Source organism: Mobula hypostoma, chromosome 4 (genome assembly GCF_963921235.1).
Source record: "Mobula hypostoma chromosome 4, sMobHyp1.1, whole genome shotgun sequence".
Classification (NCBI taxonomy): Eukaryota; Metazoa; Chordata; class Chondrichthyes; order Myliobatiformes; family Myliobatidae; genus Mobula; species Mobula hypostoma.
In genome coordinates this window covers 197,794,417-197,816,215 of record NC_086100.1, presented here as the reverse complement: position 1 = coordinate 197,816,215, position 21,799 = coordinate 197,794,417, and the positions used below count along the sequence as shown (strand labels likewise).

Sequence of the window (21,799 nt, the reverse complement as noted above, 5' to 3'; positions counted from 1 at the left end):
AATCACAAGCGCCCACACCATCCCCCCAGATCCATCTACCTCACGTGTGGGTGAGTCTGCAGGACCCACATGAATCTCACCAGTCCCTCCAAAACCCGGAGAACTGAGCGTAAATAAATCCTCTTCTATCCTTTGTCATGCACGTCTTAGGAGAACAGGTGGAGTGAACTAGGGTTTTTCTCTGTGGAGCGAAGGAGGATAAGAGGTGACTTGATTGAGGTTTTCAAGAGGGTCGGCACAGTGTTGTGGGCCAAAGAGCCTGTACTGTACTATTTGATGGCAACAAACACAAAATGCCAGAGGCACTCACCCGGTCAGGCAACACCTATGGGCAGGAATAAACAGTTAACATTTTGGGCCGAGACCTTTCAACAGTCCTGATAAAGGTTCTCATAATCAGAATCAGGTTTATTATCACTGGCATGTGTTGTGAAATTCGTTAGCTTAGTAGCAACAGTTCAATGAAATACATGTAATACAGAAAAAACTAAACAAGTAAATCAATAACAGTAGGTGCATATGTATTAAATAGTTAAATTAAAAATAGTGCAAAAACAGAAATAATAAAAGTGATGTATTATTCATGAGTTCAATGTCCACTTAGGGATCAGATGGCAGAGGGGTAGAAGCTGTTCCTGAATCGCTGAGTATGTGCCTTCAGGCTTCTGTACCTCCTACCTGATGGTAACAGTGAGAAAAGGGCATGCCCTGGGTGCTGGAGGTTCTTCACCTTTCTGAGACACTGCTTCCTAAAGATGTCCTGGGTACTTTGTAGGCTGGTACCCAAGATGGAGCCCACTACATTTATAACCCTCTGCAGCTTCTTTCCATCCTGTGCAGTAGCCCCCCCCCGCCCCCCCCATACCAGACAGTGATGCAGCCAGTCAGAATGATCTCCACAGTACCTCTGGAGAAGTTTTTGAGTGTCTTTGGTGACAAACCAAATCTCTTCAGACTCCTAATGAAATATAGCCACTGCCTTGCCTTCTTTATAGCTGCATCAATATGTTGGGATCAGGTTACATCCTCAGAGATCTTGACACCAGGGAACTTGAAATTATTCACTCTCTCCACTTCTAATTCCTCTATAAGGATTGATTTGTGTTCCCTCATCCTATACTTTCTGAAGTCCACTATCAGTTCTTTGGTCTTGCTGACGTTCAGTGCAAGGCCATTGTTGCAATATCACTCAACCAGCTGGTATATCTCACTCCTGTACGCCCTCTTGTCTCCATCTGAGATTCTGCCAACAATGGTTGTATCATCAGCAAATTTATAAATGGTATTTGAGCTATGCCTAGTCACACAATCATGCATACAGCAAGAGTGAGGTAGTGGGATAAGCACACCCTACTGAGGCTTGTCAGTGTTGATTGTCAGCGAGGAGGAGATATTGTCACCAATCTCCACAGATTGTGGTTTTCCAGTTAGGAAGTCGAGGATCCAATTGCAGAGGGAGGTACAGAGGTCCAGGTTCTGTAACTTATCAATCAGGATTGTGGGAATGATGGTGTTAAATGCTGAGCTATAGTTGATGAACAGCATCCTGACATAGGTGTTTGTGTTGTCCAGGTGGTCTAAGGCTGTGTGATAGCATCTGCCGTTGACCTATTGTAGCAACAGGCAAACTGCAATGGGTCCTGGTCGTTGTTGAGGCAGGAGTTGATTCTAGCAATGACCAACCTCTCGAAGCTTTTCATCACCTTAGATGTGAGTGCTACTGGACGACAGTCATTAAGGCAGCTCACCCTGCTCTTCTTGGGCACTGGGCAAAAATCTTCTTGGGCAAAAATCGTTGCCTTTTTGAAGCAAGTGGGAACTTCCGACTGTAGCAATAAGAGATTGAAAATGTCCTCGAATTCTCCCACCAGTTGGAAGGCACAAGTTTTCAGAGCCTATCAGGTACTCCATTGGGACCTGATGCCTTGCAAGGGTTCACCCTCCTTAAAGACAGCCTGACATCAGCCTCCAAGATAGAGATCACATGGTCATCAGGTGCAGCAGGGATCTTCACAGCTGCAATTATACTCTCTCTTTCAAAGCGGGCATAGAAGGCATTGAGTTCATCTGGTGATGAAGCATTGCTGGCATTCATGCTATTGGGTTTAACTTTGTAGGATGTAATGTCCTGCAAACCTTGCCAGAGTTGACATACATCCAATGTCACCTCCAACCTTACTCGGAATTGTTTCTTCACTCTTGAAATAGCCCTCCGCAAGTCATACTTGGTTTTCTGGTACAGACCTGGGTCATCAAGACTTGAATGCCACAAATCTACCCTTCAGCAGATGACGTACCTCCTGGTTCATCCACGGCTTTTGGTTTGGTAATGTACAGTAAGTCTTTGTAGGCACACACTCATCCACACAGGTTTTAATGAAGCCAATAACAACTGCAGCATACACATCCAGGTTCGAAGATGAATCCCTGAATACAGTCTAATCCAGAGCAGTCCTGTAGGCACTCCTGTGCTTCCCTTGTCCGAATCTTCTTGGTCCTCACTACTGGTGCTGCAGTCTTCAGTCTCTGCCTATACTCAGGGGGTAGAAGTACAGCCAGGTGATCAGACTTTCCGAAGTGAGGGTGTGGAATAGCACGGTAGACACTCTTGATAGGTGGTGTAGTAGTGGTCCAGTGTGTTGCTTCCTCTGGTACTACATGATTTGTTAATGATAATTATTTAATGACTTGTTCAAGCTGGCTTGGTTAAAATCCCCCTAAATGATGGTGAAGGCGTCCAGGTGTGCTGTTTCATGCACGTTGATCCCATTGCTGAGATTATTCAGAGCCTGTTTAACATTGGCCTGAGGTGGAATGTTCACCGCCACAAAAATAGTTGTTGAAATCTCTCGCTGCAGGTAAAGTGGACAGCACTTAATTGCAAGATATTCCAGGTCTGGTGAGCAAAATTGGGACGTCACCGACACATTAGTACACCATGAGGAATTGATCAGGAGGCATACACCTCCACCTCTGCTTCTGAGATTCTCAACCAACCTATCAAACTGAATCGCTGTGTCCGGTGCGGAAGAGAACCTAAATCGTACCCCGTTTTTCACCTCAATTGACGACTGCTTGTTCCTTTCTGTAGATGCTGCCTGACCTGTGGAGTTTCTCTGGTATTTTGTGTGTATTATTCTTGGTTTCCAAAATCTGCAGAATCTTGAGTTAATCTGGACTATTCTGCATTCAACGGAATTTCCGAACTCCTATCAATGAGCCAATGGTTCAGTCAAACTGTAAGGATCAGAATCAGGCATGTGTCATGTCATTTGTTATTGTGGAGCAGCAGTACAATACAATAAGTAAAAATTACAATAGGAGCTGAATGAAATTAAATGACCCGGAAGGTGAATAGCCAGAGGTTGTGGTACATATTGATACCAACAACATAGGTAGGAAAAGGGAGAACTTCCTGAAAACAGACTACAGTTCTTCATCCATTTCCCTCTGTTCCCTTCATCATCATCTGCCCATCTAACAGCTTCTTAAACACCACGACACTGCCCACTTCCACTCTTACCCCTGGTAACCCATTCCAGTCACCTACCTCTCTGGGTAAAAATCTCACCCCTCATGCTGCCCTTAAAGTTTCATCCTCTAACCTTAAAAGCACGCGCTGTAGTGGAAATGATTTGAAGCATCATCAAATATTCTAGCAATTTCTACACAAATGTACCATGAAGAGCATTCTGACTGGCTGCATCAAGACTGCTTTGAGGTTCCAATGCACAGGACCGCAAGATGCTGCAGAGGGACGCAGGCTCAGCCACCTCTATCTTCTTCCGTTCCTTGTCCAGTATTACTATGTCTGGTTGGTCGGCCAGTACCTGCTTACCAGTCTGTATTTGGAAGTCCCAAGGGATCTTAGCTCTGTCATTCTCTACGACCTTCTTGTGTGTTTCCCATTTGGACTTGGAGTGTCCAATCCGTACTCAGCATATATGTTCCCGTACACAATTCCTGCAACTTGGTTGTGCTGTTCAGTGTACGTTGTTCCTGCCTGCATCTTGCACCCTGCTACTACCTGCTGGATTCCTTGCCCAGAATATCTCTTGGGTTTTGTCTGGGGTGATAGACCCCTGCTTCTATTGCTCGTGTGCTCAGCACCTGTTCTTGTGCAGCCATGAGCAGTGCCTCTGTGCTGTCCCTCTGCCCTGCCACTTCCAGCAGTGGGGATAGTACATTCCACATCTGATGGTCACTCGTGCTATTAGCTTGGAGTTTACTTCTAGCATTGTCCTGCAACAGCCCATTGAGTTCTTGATGAAGGTCCTTAATGTCTTGTTGACCTTGTACAGAGGCAGGCATTCCAAGATCCACATGTAGGGCACTGAGTCATATGCATTCTGGTACTCGAGCCAGGCTGTGTTTAGGTTTGTTTGCCCGGTCTTTGAGTTTGCATGAATGCTTTGTCTACCAGTAGTTGATGCTTGGAACCTCTGAGCAGGTTCAGGAATTTACACACATGTTCCCTCAGCTTGGTGGCTATGATGCTTGGAGGGAGCTTCCATGTTAACAGGCGGGTTATAGGCCAGTAGTTTGATGGTGTTGATCCTTTGTGAGGAGCTTTCATTGTGAGTTTTGTCCTTCCTTGGATTGGCCAGTCAGGGTGGGAGCCTGCTTCAAGCAGCTGGTTTATCTGAGCTGCCAGCCGTGTATGTAATACTATCAGTGTCTTCAGCCAACAGGCAAGGATCATGCCAGGCCCTGGTGACGTCCAGTTCTTCATACTTGCTACCTGTTGCTGGACATCTACGGCTGTGATGGTGACTGGTTCTTCCTGTGGGTGGTTACAGAGGCTTGCTTGTAGGTCTTTCAGACTTGGTGTTATGGGATGCTTCTCTCTCCCATATACTCTCCCAGTGTTCCTCAGTTATGAGACTGAACATGATTGATATATACAGATGAACCTGATTCTGATATGGGTCTCTATTGTGGACTGAAAGTGGAAAGGGGGCAGGGAGAGGGGAATCATGGTTGGGAAAATGGGGAGAGGGGAGGGAGCAGGAAGCACCAGAGAGACATTCTGCTATTGTTGGGAATCAAATGACCTTTCCTGGTGTCTCAGGGGTGGGTGTGCCTGCATCTGTGCCCCCGGCACTCCTTCTTTGCCACCTGTTGCACCCCTCCCACGGCGCTCCTCCTTCGCCATTTGCTACCCCCACACTAACAAACTTACTTTACTCCATGTTGACAAATACAGTACTGTGCTAAAGTTGTAGGACCCTAGTTACTTATACTGTGTGTGGCTAAGACTTTTGCACAGTACTGTATATATAATACATAATTTATAATACATATTTTAATGCATTCTTAAAGCAATTTATATATTTTTTAAACTTCTTGCACTGCACTGCTGACACAAAACAACAAACTTCATGACATGCGTCCGTGATAATAAACCTTATTCTGATTAACAGTGAATTTTCTTCTGTTGATATCCTCAACTTTTTATCTCCTTCCCACCCTTCCACAACACTATTCAGATAAATTTTCCACAAGAACAAAATACTATTGGCCACTTTCTGTTAAGAAAGGATATCCTGGTTGTGGAAGCTGCCCAGGAGAGATTCACCAGGCTCATTCTTGGGATGGGAGACGTGGCCTATCAAACGTGCTTAAAGAAGGTAAGTCAATAGTCTTTGACATTTGGAAGAAAGCACAAAGACATAGATCCTATGGGTGTTTGATGTGGAGATTTTTCTCTCGAGCAGGGGTTCCCAACCTGGGTCCGCGGATCCTTTGCTTACTGGTATTGGTCCGTGGCATGAGAAGTTTGGGAACCCCTGCACAAGGGGGAGAGTCTAAAATGGATAGGACAAGATCAGGTATAGTCACTTAAGAACATTGAACTTAATAGCACAGTACAAACCCTTCGGCTCATGATGTTGTGCTGATTCTAACAAACTCTTAAGATCAATCTGGCCCTCCATTTCTCTATTATCCAAAGTTGTTTAAATGTCCCTAACGTATCTGTCTCTATCACCACCCTTGGCAGGGCGTTCCACGCACCCACCACTCTCTGTCTAAAGAACTTACCTCTGACATCCCCCTATACTTCCCTCCAAGCACCTTACAATTATGTCTCCTTGTATTAGTCATTTCCACCCAGGAAAAATCAAGGTCTCCGTCTGCCTGCTCGATCTATGGCTCGTATCATCTTGTACACTTCCATCAAGTCACCTCTCATCCTCCTTCACTCCAAAGAGAGAAGTCCTAGCTCACTCAACCTATCCTCAATAAGGCATGCTCTCTAATCCAGGCAGCATGCTGGCAAATCTCCTCTGCACTTTCTCTAAAGCTCCCAGATCCTTCCTATAACGAAGTGACCAGAACTAAACATGACGTGCCAAGTGTGGTCTAACTTTGGAAATAATATATTGAAAGTTACACCATTGTTTTTAAAGGAGGTCTGATAAATCTGAAGGATCAAATCTACTCTCAGTCAACAATGGACACAATTGACCTCACCCACAAAGATAGTTAGTCATATTTACAATTTACCCAGAACGTTAATGACTTCACTGACCTTGGTCTGTGATTGGCCTCCTTCTGAAACCATCCACTGTGTTTTGTTTTTTCAGCCAACGAACTGCTTTTCCTCACAGGAGATGGCGTCCGGGACCGTCTGGCCTCAGAGTCCTTGCTGTCGCTTCCGAACAGCAGGATGCCACTCTTCTTGGCTTGGGGCGGGGCGCTGTTTATCGTGGGCTCCACGGTGGACATAATGGGAGCAGCGATGTGCACCGGCTTGGTCCCCTGTGCACCTCCAACCGCCTCCTTCTTCCGGCCCTCTGCTCCCAGAACCTGGACCTCATCGTTCACCGTGATGACCGGAGGCGCCATCTTGAACTCCGGATTCTCCCCATTGCCCACTTCCTCCTGCTTCTTATTAGGTCCCGTGAATGAATTCCGCCGTCCAGGTTCCCCAGCCTTTGCGGCAACACTCTGGAAGGAACGGGACAGAGGGGAAGACTTTGGGAATAAACTGGAGGTGGAATTTGAGAACTGCTCTTCGCTGTAGATGTGACTGCCATTGATGCAGACCAGTGATCTGGAGATGGGACTTGTCTTGGGAGCCAAGTGATCCATATTGCTTATGAGTGCCTGGGTCACCTCATCGCTGAGAGCTCTCTTGTGTGTCAGAACCTTGGCTAAGGATGGATTGGTGTCTACTGTATAAGGAAAGGGAACACAATGACCAATTCCTGGTTAGACACTGGCAAATTTCTCAGTTTAGTTTAGTCAGTCAGTCAGTCACAATGGGCAGCACCCATCCCATCACCTGCTCCAACCACGTTGAGAAAGCTCAACAATGCCCCTACTTCCCCGGGAGGCTGAAGAAATTTGGCATCTCACCTTTGACCTTCACTAATTTTTAATCGTTGCACCATAGAAAGCCTCCTCTCTACATGCATCATGGCTTGGTATAGTAACTGCCTCTGCACGTGACACAAGAAACTACAGCGAATTGTGGAAACAGCTCAGCATAGCACAGAAACCAAGCTCCCTGGGAAAAGACTTTTCGGGCCGAGACCCTTCATCAGGACCGAAAAGTCGACTGTACCTCTTCCTAGGGATGCTGCCTGGCCTGCTGTGTTCACCAGCGACTTTGATTGAATTTGCTTGAATTTCCAGCATCTGCAGAATTCCTCGTGTTTGCGTTTTTAAAGAAATTCTCTTACCCCACTTACCACCCACACAGACCTTCTTAGCTTCTTGTCCCCTGTATAGAATACACCCTCTGTCCATAATTCCCCATACTGATGCTGAGCACCCAAATAAAATAGCTATCAATCATCAATGTGGGTGAATTCCAGCCGGATGACATAGCCATCTCTCAAGCTCACCAGAACTACAAAGGCAGGGGTCTACAGTCCATAAGACATAGGAGCAGAATTTGGGCTATTGTCTCATCAAGTCTACTCCACCATTTTAAATTGGCTGATTTATTTTTCGTCTCAATCCCATTCTCCTACCTTCTCCCAGAACTTTTAATGCCCTGACTAATCAAGAACCTATTAAAACTAATCCACAACTCCAAGAAGAACATATCAACCTCCACTTTAAAGATAAAACATAGAACATTACAGCACAGTACAGACCCTTCAGCCCACGATGTTGGGCTAACCTTTTAACCTATTCTATGATCATTCTAACCCTTTCCTCCCACATCGACCTCCATTTTTCTATCATCCATGTGCCGATCTAAGAGTTTCTTAAATGCCCCTGATGTATTTGCCTCTACCACCACCCTGGCAGCACATACTACGACCAGACTCAGAGGCAAGACAGCGTTCCACAAATGAGGCCTCCTTTTTATAAGACATTGGGCGGAATTAGGCCATTCGGCCCATTGGGTCTGATCTGTCATTCCATCATGACTGATTAATTATCCCTCTCAACCCCATTCAACTGCCTTTTTCCTGTAACCTTTGATGTCTTTACTTAGCAAGAACCTATCAAACTCAGCATTAGATATATCCAATATCCAACAATGGCCTCCTCAGCCATCTGTGGCACTGAATTCCACAGATTCACCATCTTCTGGCTAAAGAAATTCCTCATCTCTGTTCTAAAGGGACGTCCTTCTATTTTGAGGCTGTGCCCTCTGGTCCTAGAATCTCCCACCATAGGAAACGTCCCCTCCACATCCCCTCCTTCTAGGCCTTTCAATATTCAAGAGGTTTCAATGAGATACCTCCTCTTTCTTCTGAACTCCAGTGGTACAGCCCCAGAGCCAAAGGGTCCTCATATGTTAACTCTTTCATTCCTGGGATCATTTTTGTGAACCGCCTGTGGATCCAGGCCAATGTCAGAACATTTTTCTGCGACCCACATCCATCTTGTTGAGTCCCTTCGGGATGTTGTGAGTCCATCAAGTCAACTCCAGCAGATACAAGCACAGCCTGTCCAGCTTTCCTTCATGAGACAGAAGTCTGGTAAACCTCTAAACTGTTTTCAACATTGTTACATCTTTCAAAAGCCATCATCATGACATAAGATGTGGTCTCACCAAAGGCCTGTCTATAATTAAAGTTTAGACTACCTTCAAATCCCCTAACATTTGTCAATAGTTGTGATAATTATCCTAATTACTATGCAATATTTGCATACCAGCCTTTTGTGAATCATGTTCCAGATATTCGGATGCCCCTGAGCCCAGAACTCTGTGCCTCTCACTACTTGAAAGGATTTCTTCATTTTATTTACAATTCTTCCCTTCCAAATTGGTTACATTAGACTGCCTGATGGTGGAGAGAGTTAGACGAAACTTCACCGTGTCTAATCCCAGGAGTGTGTGAATGGGATAGGGTAGAGAGAGCTTCACTCAGTGTCTGACCCTAAGAGTGTGTGATGGGACAGTGTGGAGGGAGCTTCACTCCGTGTCTGACTCCGGGAGTATGTGATGGGACAGTGTAGAGGCACCTTCACTCTGTGCCTGACCCCAGAAGTGTGTGATGGGACAGTGTGGAGGAAGTTTCACTCTATGTCTGACCCCGGGAGTGTGTGATGGGACAGTGTGGAGGAAGTTTCACTCTATGTCTGACCCCGGGAGTGTGTGATGGGATAGTGTGGAGGGAACTTCACTCTGTGGCTGACCCCAGGAGTGCGTGATGGGACAGTGGAGAGGGAGCTTCACTCTGTGGCTGACCCTGGGAGTGCGTGATGGGACAGTGTAGAGGGAGCTTCACTCTGTGGTTGACTCTGGGAGTGTGTGATGGGATGGTGTAGAGGGAGCTTCACTTTGTGCGTCTGGCACCAGGAGTGTGTGATGAGACAGTGTGGAAGGAGTTCCTTATCTGTCTTACCCCAGGAGTGAGTGATGGGGCAATGTGGATGGAGTTTTACTCTGCGTCTGACCCCGGGAGTGTGTGATCGGGTGGTGTAGATGGAATTTCACTCTGTGTCTGACCCCCGGGAGTGTGTGAAGGGACAGTGCAGATGGTGTTTCACTCTGTGTCTGACCCTGGGAGTGTGTGATGGGACAGTGTAGATGGAATTTCATTCTGTGTCTGACCCTGGGAGTGTGTGATAGGACAGCGTGGATGGAGTTTCTCTCTGTGTCTGACCCCGGGAGTGTGTGAAGGGACAGTGCAGATAGGGTTTCACTCTGTGTCTGACCCCGGGAGTGTGTGAAGGGACAGTGCAGATAGGGTTTCACTCTGTGTCTGACCCTGGGGGTGTGTGAAGGGACGGTGTAGATGGAGATTCACACTGTGTCTGACTCCAGGAGTGTGTGATGGGACAGTGTAGAGGGACCTTCACTCTGTGCCTGACCCCAGAAGTGTGTGATGGGACAGTGGAGAGGGAGCTTTACTCTGTGGCTGACCCCAGGAGTGTGTGAAGGGACAGTGCAGATAGGGTTTCACTCTGTGTCTGACCCTGGGGGTGTGTGAAGGGACAGTGTAGATGTAGATTCACACTCTGTCTGACCCCTGGAGTGTGTGATGGGGAGGGGTAGAAGCAACTTCACTCTGTGTCCAACCCATGATGTCCATGCCCTCGGAAAGCTACTCACTGACATCACTATCCCGAGTGGATCGACAGGACCCATTACACGGATATTTCTCCATTCTCCTTACTTGGCTTGGTTTGTGGAGGATGGAAGATACCAGGAGCGGTGGTGGATTTCGGAGATGGCAGGTTGGTTATCCCGGTGTTACTACTCATACTTTCCAAAGACTTCACGCTCTGCTGGGAGCTCAGCGAGGAATTGGACTTGGTCAGTGATGACCTTTGAAGCTTGTGCTTTGAGAAGAAGCCCTTCTTGGACTTTTTCTCTGGTGTTCCCTTCTCACTGAACTCCTCGTCGCTGGTTATCTGCATCACACTGCTCGGCACGATGGCCGAGGCAGACTCCACCGACAGGCTCTCGTGCCTCTTCTTGCCCTTGACCTTGTCCTTGAGTTTGTCCAGGGCTGACCGATGCTTCTCCTTCGAGGACAGGTCGAACATGCTGGCCGTCAGGTTGTTGCGGACGAACTGAATGCTGACTTGGATCTCACCTCGCTCCTTCTCCTTCTGACCGGGCTTCGAGGACAGCTTATACCACCTGAATCAGAATCAGAACCAGGTTTAATATCACTGGCACTTATCGTGAAATCTGTTGTTTTCCGGCAGCAGTACAGAGTAAGACATAGTAAAAAATAAATTACAGTAGGAAACATGCATTAAAACATTAAGTAAGTAGTGCAAAAAGAGAGCAAGAAAAAAAAGTAGTGAGGTAGTGTTCATGGTTCATGGTGGAGGGGAAGAAGTTGTTCCTCAATCATTGAGTCTTCAGGCTCCTATACCTCTTCCCTGCTGGTAGTGATGAGGAGAGTGCATGCCCTAGGTGACGGGGGTCCCTAATGATGGCTGCCACCTTTTTAAGGCATCGCCTTTTGAAGATGTCCTAAATGCTGGGGAGGTGAGGGTGGAGAGCGGAGCCCATGATAGACCTGGCTGAGTTTGAGGCTGGGAAGACTAGTGCTCATGATGGACCTGGCTGAGTTTACAACTTGAGGGAGAAGAAAATCATGTGAATGTGGCATTGTGGCGTAACGGTTAGCGTTAAAAGGATTACAGGGCAGGTGAGCGATGAGAGGAATTTATGTAGGTTTAAAGCACCGGTGTTGTCAGGTCCCTGAGCCTTTAGTCATACTGTTGAGGAGCCTCTGCCCATGACAAGATCAATGATAAATCTGTCATTTGATATAAGCACTGTCGTGGCTCACTCTGGCATGATCACGACCCAGGGAGTCAACTGCAGCCTCCTGACCACAACTTCGTTACGTCTCCATTTCTATGGTGCCCACCTCCACCCCTGGTTCTGCTGTTCACTTGGGAGCCCAGACAGTGAGCTGCTGCTCTGCGATGCATGACGTAGCAGGCACAACTTTCATTTGCGTCACCACGTGAGTGTTTGAGGAAAGATAGCGAAGGGGCCGGGGGGTGGGGGGAGGCAGCTGATTGGGAGCATAAACCCTGAACTTCCTCAATGCCCAACCACTCACTCTTTCCCAATGCCTCAGGCACAGAATTTCAATGGGGAGGCACAGTAGCATAGCACTCAGCATAATGCTATTACAGTGTAAGTGTCCCAAGTTCAATTCCTACTGCTGCCCGCAAGGAGTTTGTACGTTCTCCCTGTGACTGTGCGGGTTTCCTCCAGGTGCTCCAGTTTCCTCCCACAGTCCAAAGACGCAGCTACGGATTAGTAGGTTCAGTGGTTATGTGGGTTAATTGGGTGATGCGGGTTCCTGGGCCAGGAGGGCCTGTTACCAGCTGCATCTCTAAATAAATATAAAAATAGAAAAACAAACATGAGAGTACAGGCCCATCTAATTCCCTCTGCCTATATAATGTCAATATTCTTTAATTCTCTGCATATTGAAGTGCCTGTTTACGAACCACCCAAACATCCACATCGCATCTGCCCCACCACCACCCCACACAGTGCATCCCAGGCACCCACTGCACTCTGCATAAAAAAAATTTGCTTCTCATCCCTCTTTGCTCCAAAGAGAAAAGCCCTAGCTTGCTCCACCTCTCCTCATAAGACAGGCAGCATCCTGGTAAATCTCCTCTGCACCCTCTCCAAAGCTTCCTCATCCTTCCTATAGTGAGGCAACCAGAACTGGACACTATATTCCAAGTGTGCTCTAACCCCTTGTCTTGCGCACCATCCATACACATCGTCTCATTACAAGGGAAAAAACAACACCCAGTGCAGAGTAAAGTGTTGCCTTGCATTTCACTGTGTGTTTTGATGGTCCCATGTACATGACAAATAAAGTTAATCTTTAATCTTACAAGGGAAAACAATAACAGAGTGTAGAATAAAGTGTTACAGCTACAGAGAAAGTGTAGTGTGGGCAGACCAGAACGCGTACATTGTTAAGTCAAGACTTCATCTTAATTTACAAGGGGAACGTAGACTAGGCTGATAACAGTGAGCTAGCGGCTGTCGTTAAGCCTGGTGGTATCTGCTTTCAGGAGAATCCTAAAGCAGGGTCTTGGTCTGAAATGTCAACTCTTTATTCACTTCCACTAAGGGTGGAGGAGCAACACCTTGTACTCCATCTGGGTGGTTTCCAATCTGATGGCATGAATGCTGATTTCTTTCCCTGGTAAAAAATTGTTACCTTCCCCATCCCCTCTTCTATTCCCTCCCCGACCTCTTGCTTCATGTCACTTGCCTATCACTTCCCCTCCTCCTTCCCTTTCTCCATGGTCCACTCACCTTGCCCATCTGATTCCTTCTTCTCCAGTCCTTTACCTTTCCCACCCACCTGGCTTTACGCATCACCTGCCAGCTAGCCACCTTCCTCTCCTCTCACACGTTTTTATTCTGGTGTTTCCCCTTTTCCCTTTCAGTCCTGAAAGGTTTCAACCCAAAACGCTGACAATCTATTCATTTCCATGACCTGCTGAGTTCCTCCAAGTGTTTTGTGTGTGCTGCTCTGGATTTCCAGCATCTGCAGATTTTGTTGTGTTTTTGTATCTTCTGCCCAATAGGAGAGGGGAGAAGACAGAATGTCCAGGCTGGGTGGGGACCTTGATTATGCTGGCTGCTTTAGTCTGTCTACACTGATCTCTGCCTGAGTAAACATGATAAGGTTGGTAATTTATAGAAAAGAAATCACGTTGCACAAGTCTATTGGGATTTCAATGAAAAATGCAGTCAGCAAAACAAATAAGAGAGCAGCAGTTAATGTGGTGCATGGAACAGAACTCTGGTGGCGGGGGGGGTGGGGGCGCGGGGGGAGGAAGAACCGGTTCCTGAAACATTGAGTGTGTGACCTCCTCCTTGATGGTAGTACTGAGAACAGGACAAGTCCTGGGTGGTGGGGGTCCTTAATGATGGACGCTGCCTTTTGAAAATTAGTCTGCATCCTCAGCTATGTTCCCTCTAATTTTTAGTAGTCAGTGTGCACAGAAATCTTATGATGTGGAAATTTTTTTCCTGTGACAAAAGTACGTGCACACTGAGTGCACGCATGGGACAGTTTATGTAGGTTTACAAAATATTTGACATAAAAACTGCACAGAACAACAACAAAAAAACATACATATTTAAGTCACACACACAAAAAAATGCTGGTGAACACAGCAGGCCAGGCAGCATCTATAGGAAGAGGTACAGTCGACGTTTCGGGCCGGGACCCTCCGTCAGGACTAACTGAAAGAAGAGATAGTAAGAGATTTGAAAGTGGGAGGGGGAGGGGAGAGCTGAAATGATAGGAGAAGACAGGAGGGGGAGGGATGGAGCTAAGAGCTGGCAAGTTGATTGGCAAAAGGGATACGAGGCTGGAGAAGGGAGAGGATCATGGGACAGGAGGCCTCGGGAGAAAGAAGGAGTGGGGGAGCCCAGAGGATGGGCAAGGAGTTATAGCGAGAGGGACAGAGGGAGAAAAAAGAGAGGAAAAAAATCGTAATAATAAATAAATAAGGTATGGGCTACGAAAGGGAGGAGGGGCATTAACGGAAGTTAGAGAAGTCAATGTTTATGCCATCAGGTTGGAGATATTTAATTTTTATCATATTTAAGTCACTCAGTTATTTTTTCTCTCTCCTGTCTTTGGCATTTACCCATTCTTTGTAATTCCTATCTCGACTAATAGTACTTCTATCCCATTAATAGCTTTTGATTCTCATTAACATATTCAAATGACATTCACCTAAACGGTTTCTCAGCTTGTATTTGAGTTGATTCATTAGGCTAAAACCTTGTTCACAGTTTACACTGGACGCAAGAAAAGTTCCCCCAATGTCCATCAACTGTGCAAGGCCGCATTCTTGTACCTCAACTTTGATCTCCTCTGGGTTTGATCATTTTCACTCTCGCTCATGTGCACTCAACCATAATATGCGTAGCACTCCTGTAACGGGTAATGACGGGTACTGTTGTCTAAGCTTTTGTACACTGTCTGAATGTGATTTACTTGCCAAATGACGCTTCAAAAAGTCAAGTTTCCAAATATCACCCCACTTCTTTCCACTAACAAATTCTCCAGCAACTTTCACATCACTATACAAACAGATAACTCCAGTTTCTGAATCATACATAAATATTTATCGCAGCTGAACGTTCATGACCTCATGAGCTTTCGGTGCAGCAGTTTCTACTATTTTGTTAAGCCGTTCAACTTTAAACAAATTTGCAGTTCTTTTGCGCTTCACACCCTTCGCTTCTTTTGAATTCAACATACAGTAGTGAATCAATATTTCTTCCAATAAAAACTTAGTAAGCTATCTACAGGATTTGAAACAGATCTTTGTAAACTTTACGATATGACCACTGTCCGCCAAACATAGCTGCTGCTGTGATGCAGCTGTACAAACCGGAACAGGACAGGTGAGGTGACGTGAATTAGCGACGTGCATTGTGATATTTCAAAAACCGACTAACTAGTTAACAGAAACAGTTAGCTAAAAGATTATTTTCAATAAGTATAATTATTAACTACTACATTATTTTAGGTAACTAATTTTTTGTGTGCACTGTAGTCGTGCACAAAGGCGTTACTAAAGAAACACATGGAAGCAGAGAGAGCTGAACTCAGAATGTCTTTACTGATACAAAATCGCGCGCTTAAATCTCCCCTCCCATGGGCCCCTGCCCATGGCGGATGTGACGTCAGACTGTCCCCGGAAGGTCCGCCCCGAGTGGGTAGTTCCAAACGTGCTACCGTGTGTCTGCCCGCGGCTCCTGATGGCGGTTCGAGTCCCGCGTGTGCGGGCCACCACACCCCCCCCCCAGATACGTCCATCGGGGGAGTGGAGACCCCAGTTTGCGTGGCTTGCCTGGGTGGCCGACCTCGCCGGCGCGGTGCGGGTACCCTCACTGGTTGCTCAATGTCCAAGTGTGCCGGTTTGAGGCGGTCCACTGTAAAAGTCTCTTCCTGTCCACCCACCTCCACGATACACGTGGTTCTGTTGTGCTGGATCACCCTGAAAGATCCCTCGTATGGCCGCTGCAGAGGTGACCTGTGCATGCCCCTACGAATAAAAACATACTCACAGTATCGGAGGTCTTTAGGGGTGAAGGATGGCGTGGGACCATGCCTGAAGGTCGGGACCGGTGCCAGGGTTCCTACCTTGTCCCACAGCCTCATTAGCAACACTGCTGGAGTTTCTTCTGAACCTTGGGCCTCTGGTACGAACTTGCCTGGGACGGTTGGGGGGCGCCGTAGACCAGTTCCGCCGAGGAGGTGTCCAGGTCCTCCTTGGGGGCTGTGCGGATACCCAGTAGGACCCAGGGAAGCTCATCTGTCCAGCTGGGGCCCCTGAGGCGCGCCATCAGGGCCGACTTGAGATGCCAGTGGAATCGCTCTGCCAAACCGTTGGACTGGGGTGGTACGCTGTGGTGTGATGCAGCTGGGTGCCCAGTAGCTGTGCCAGTGCTGCCCACAAACTAGACGTGAACTGCGCCCCTCTGTCGGAGGTGATGTCTGTTGGGAGGCTGAACCTGGCAATCCAGTTTGCAGTGAGCGTCCTGGCGCAGGACTCTGGACGTGTCTGCGAGTGGTACGGCTTCTGGCCATCTGGTAAACCTGTCTACCATGGTAAAGATATACCTGGCGCCCCGGGAGACTGGCAGGGGGCCGACGATGTCCACGTGGATGTGTTGGAACCTCCTGTGCGTCGGCTGGAACTGCTGGAGGGGAGCCTTCACCTGCCGCTGGACCTTGGCGGTCTGGCAGTGTACGCAGGTCCTGGCCCAGTGTCCAACCTGTTTGTGCAAACCGTACCAGACGAATCTGTCCGCTACCAGCTTGATGGTTGCCCAGATGGGCGGGTGGGCCATGTCGTGCAGCGTGTCCAACACCCGGTGCCTCCATGCTGCTGGTAGCACGGGTTGGGGTTTGCCGGTGGACACGTCGCACAGGAGTCGATCCGCTGCCCTGCCAATGGAGACGTCCTCCAACTGGAGCCCCGAAACGGCGGTGCGGTAAGCCGGGTTCTCGGTGTCCGACCGTTGTGCTTCCGCCAGTGCTGCGTAGTCTATTCCTGAGGATGATATGCCTACTGAGTGGAGGTAGGGGCGAGACAGTGTGTTGGCAATGGCGTCGTTCTTCCCTGCGATGTGGCGGACGTCCGGGGTGAGTTCTGAAATAAAGGACAGGTGCCTCTGCTGCCGAGCCGACTGTGGATCTGATACCTCGGCCAGTGCGAAGGTGAGGGGCTTGTGGTCCGTATACACTGTGAACTCCCTTCCCTCGAGGAAGTACCGGAAATGCCAGACACCCAGGTAGAGCCCTAGCAACTCTCTGTCGAAAGCGCTGTACTTCACCTCCGGTGGCCGTAGGTGCCAGCTGAAGAAAGCGAGTGGTCGCCACTGGTCCTCGACGAGCTGCTGCAGGACTCCACCGACTGCCGTGTCAGAAGCGTCGACTGTGAGTGCCGTGGGTACATCGACTCTCGGGTGCACTAGGAGGGCCACCCTTGCCAGTGCCTCCTTGGCCTGCTCAAACACCTCCGTGGACTCCGTGTCCCGTGCCACTTCTTTGGCCTTGTCGGCCATCAGGCTGAACCAGGGTCTCATGATGCGTGCCGCCGCCAGCACGAACCGATGATAAAAGTTGACTATCCCTACGAACTCCTGCAGGCCCTTGACCGTGCTGGGCTTGGGGAACTGGCGGATGGCCTGGACCTTGTCCGGTAGGGGAACTGCGCCATGTCGGTTGACTCTGTGGCCCAAGAAGTCGATCTCCGTCAGCCCAGACTGGCACTTCGCTGGATTGATTGCCAGTCCGTGGTCGCTCAGGCGTTGGCAAAGCTAGCGCAAATGTGCCACGTGCTCTTGGTGCGAACTGCTGGCCACCAGGATATCGTCCAAGTAAATGAAAACGAAATCCAGGCTGCGTCCCACTGAGTCCATGAGCCTTTGGAAAGTTTGGGCTGCATTCTTGAGACCGAAGGGCGTCCTCAGGAATTTGAACAAGCCGAACGGGGTGATGAGGGCTGTCTTGGGCACGTCGTCGGGGTGCACTGGGATCTGACGGTATCCCCTGACCAGGTCAATTTTCGAGAAGATGGTCGCTCCATGCAGGTTCGCCATGAAGTCCTGGATGTTGGGTACCGGGTATCTGTCGGCGGTTGTGGCGTTGTTGAGCCTTCTGTAGTCTCCGCAGGGCCTCCATCCTCCTGCGGACTTGGGCACCACGTGCAGCGGGGACGCCCACGGGCTGTCTGAGTGGCGCACGATTCCCATCTCTTCCATCTTACGGAAATCCTCCTTGGCGAGGTGGAGCTTGTCGGGTGGGAGCCTGCGAGCCCGGGCGTGCAGCGGCGGTCCTTGTGTGGGGATGTGGTGCTGCACACTGTGCTTGGGGTCGGCTGCGGAGAACTGCGGGGTGACTATGGAGGGGAATTCCGCCAACACCCTGGCGAATTCGTTACCCGAGAGGGTTACGGAATCCAGGTGGAAGGCCGGTAGCTTGGCTTCACCGAGCTGGAAAGTCTGGAACATCTCGGCGTAGACCAAGCGCTGGCCTTTTAGGTTGACCAGGAGGCAGTTGGCTCGTAGGAAATCTGCCCCTAGTAGTGGCTGTGACACCGCTGCCAATGTGAAAGTCCAAGAGAAACGGCTGGACCCAAAACGCAGTGAGATAGTTCGCGGGCCGTACACCCGAACACTGGTGCTATTTGCAGCGGTGCGTTCGGGGCCTGGGACCGCGTTACGAGTGTCCATGTTTGGGGTGGGGTGGGGGGGAGATACGCTGACTTCGATCCCAGTGTCTACCAGGAAGCGCCGCCCGGAGTGTCGGTCCCAGAGGTACAGGAGGCTGTCTCGGTGGCCAGCCGTCAGAGCCATTAGCGATGGCTGGCCTCGGCGTTTCCCGGAAAAGCACATGGTGGACGGCAGCGGTGCACGCCTGAGCCCCATCTTTGGTGATAGAAACACCATTGTTCCAAACTTTCATCTTTTTCCCCTGTGGGTCTTGACGGCTTCGGTTGCGGGGCCTGGGCTTTGGGGCGCACAATTGTGGCTAGGCCAATGGAGGCTGCTTCATGTTGCTCGCTCTGCCAAAGGACGAATGCTTTAGCCGCGACCCTGCGTGGGTCGCTGAAATCCTCACTCGCGAGGAGGCGGCGAATGTCCTCTGGCATTTGCTCGAGGAACAACTGTTCAAATAAAAGGCACGATTCATGGCCGTCCATGAGCGCCTGCATATCATTCATGAGCTTGGATGGCGTGCGGTTGCCCAGGCCGTCCATGTGTAGGAGCCGCGTGGCCCGATCGCGGCGGGAGAGTCCAAAGGTACGGATCAGGAGCACCTTAAGCTTAGTGTACCTGTCCTCCGTTGGTGACTGGCGTAGGAAGTCGATGACCGGCCTGCCGTCTCCTGGTCAAGCGTGCTGACCACGTAGTAGTACCGTGTGGCGTCGGCTGTAATGTCTCTGATATTGAACTGGGCCTCAGCCTGCTCGAACCAAGCGTGGGGCTGAGTGGCCCAGAAAGTCGGGAGCTTCAGAGAGACCGTGCTATGCGAGTTGTTCGAACTCACGGCTGGTCGCTGAGTCGCCGGCTCCAGATGCCGTCTGGAACGCCGGGGTCACCAATGTAGCCACGCACAAACGCGCTACTAAAGAAACACACGGAGGCAGAGAGAGCCGAACTCAGAATGCCTTTACTGATTCAAAATCGCGCACTTAAATCTCCCCTGCCGTGGGCCCCTGCGACCCGTGGGGCAGACATGACGTCAGACTGTCCCCGGAAGGTCCGCCCCGAGTGGATAGTTCCAAACGCGCTACCGCGTGTCTGCCCGCGGCTCCCGATGGCGGTTTGAGTCCCATGTGTGTGGGCCGCCACAGCACATTAATTTCCTTTGTGCGCTGGCTGAAAAACGTGTGTGTGCGCGCGCACACGAGCACAGCTTAGAGGGAAATATAAAACAATGATCCTCAGTGAGCAACCAGGGAGTCAAATGGCCGGTTGGATTTTGTTGTTGGGAGGACATCAGGATAGAACCAAAGTACTGTGCAAAACTCTTCGGCACATATTTATAATTAGAGTGCCGGGACCTTTGCACAGTACCGTAGTAATTTTATGTATTGCACCGTACTGCTGCTGCCAAAAAAAACCCCACATTTATGACAGATTCTGATATAGGTCTCTATTGTAGATTGAGAGTGGGAAGGCAGCAGGGAGAGGGGAATCATGGATAGGAAAAGGGGAAAGGAGAGGGGAGGGAGCGGGAAGCACCAGGCGGACATACTGTAGTGATCAATAAACCAATTGTTTGGAATCAAGTTACCTTGCCTGGTGTCTCAGGGCTGGGTGGCACCTGCGCTACCCACCCCCCTCACCCCTGGCACTCCTCTGCCACCCTCCCATGGCGCTCCACCCTTGCCAGTTGCAACACCCTTTGCTCCCGCCAGATTTACAAACTCGCTCTCTGCTCCACGTTGACAAATACAGAACTGGGCAAAAATCTTCGGCGCACTAGCTCTGTCTAACACCTTTGCACAGGACTGTGGAGACATCTCGGGCACAGGGAGAACGTGCGAACTCCACACAGACAAGCACTGGGGGCTGGGATCAGTGGAGGCATCAGGCAGCAGTATCAAGCTGTAGCAATGTGCAGTCTGGGTCTGATGTTTACTGGTGAGAAAGCACGTGGTGAGATCAGAGAGAGTTAACACCGCAGTTATCGCCCCATCTCTCCGCCAGTGCCTAATGCGCAGTCAGTGATTGATGTTAATCTATCTTCAGTGACATCCACTTGAAACTGGGACAAGTCCAAATGAACACTGAGACTTCCTGTGCTCCTCCAGCTCAATTAACCCGGCTCACATCTTGCGACGGGCCACATTTTTATTTTAAAATATATCCTGTTGGGGTTGGGCCATAAGTTATGCATTCACTGACTTAGCCATTAACAGCAAATATTAGTTGCAAGAAAATGAACCAGCCATTTACAACTGAACATTTAAAACCGTATCATTTAAAACTAGGTGCAGAGGTACTTCTTCTCTGAGTGGGTGATGAATCTCTGGAATTCTCTGCCCCTACCTCCAAGGAGAATTCCTAAATCATTAGGAATAATTCGGAGTCATAGAGAAGTACAGCACAGAAACAGACCCTTCGACCCATCTAGTCCGTGCCGAACCATTTAAACTGCCTTCTCCCAGTGACCCGTACCAGGACCATAGCCTTTCATGCTCCTACCATCCACATACTATTACTGATCCGTGGCTGGACTATAGACGTTAACCTCACTCTCCTGCTTTCTCCCTGTAACTTTTCACACCCTGACTAATCAAGCCCAGAAAATGGCAGATGGAATTTGATGCAGACCTGTGTGAGGTGTTGCATTTTGGAAGGACAAATCAAGGTAGGACATACACAGTAAATGGTAGGGCACTGAGGAGTGCGAAGGAACAAAGAGATCTGGGAGGTCAGATACATAATTCCCTGAAAGTGGCATCACAGGTAGACAGGGTTGTAAAGAAGGCTTTTGGCATCCTGGCATTCATAAATCAAAGTATTGAGTATAGGAGTTGGGATGTTATGGTGAGGTTGTATAAAACATTGGTGAGGCCAAATTTGGAGTATTGTGTGCAGTTCTGGTCACCTAACCAGTAAGGATATCAGTAAGATGGAAAGAGTGCAGAGGAGATTTACTAAGATGTTGCCGGGTCTTCAGGGGTTGAGTTACAGGGAAAGATTGAGCAGGTTAGGACTTTATTCCTTGGAGCGCAGAAGAATGAGGGGGGAATTACAAAATTATGAGGGGTATAGACAGAGTAAATGCGAGTAGGCTCTTTCCGCTTAGATTAGGACAGATAAATACGAGAGGAC

General features: G+C 49.0%; 1 protein-coding gene across 1 annotated transcript in view; it reads right to left on the bottom strand.

Annotated features, from left to right (window-relative positions):
* Window positions 1–21,799, bottom strand: part of LOC134345859 (rab11 family-interacting protein 1-like) — a 105,025-nt gene that overhangs the window by 22,749 nt on the left and 60,477 nt on the right. The window contains exons 2-3 of the mRNA XM_063047175.1: window positions 10,590–11,059; window positions 6,533–7,178 (exon numbers count right to left, since the gene is read on the bottom strand). Coding sequence (XP_062903245.1) covers window positions 6,533–7,178; window positions 10,590–11,059 — 1,116 coding nt within the window. The remainder of the gene's footprint in view (window positions 1–6,532; window positions 7,179–10,589; window positions 11,060–21,799) is intronic.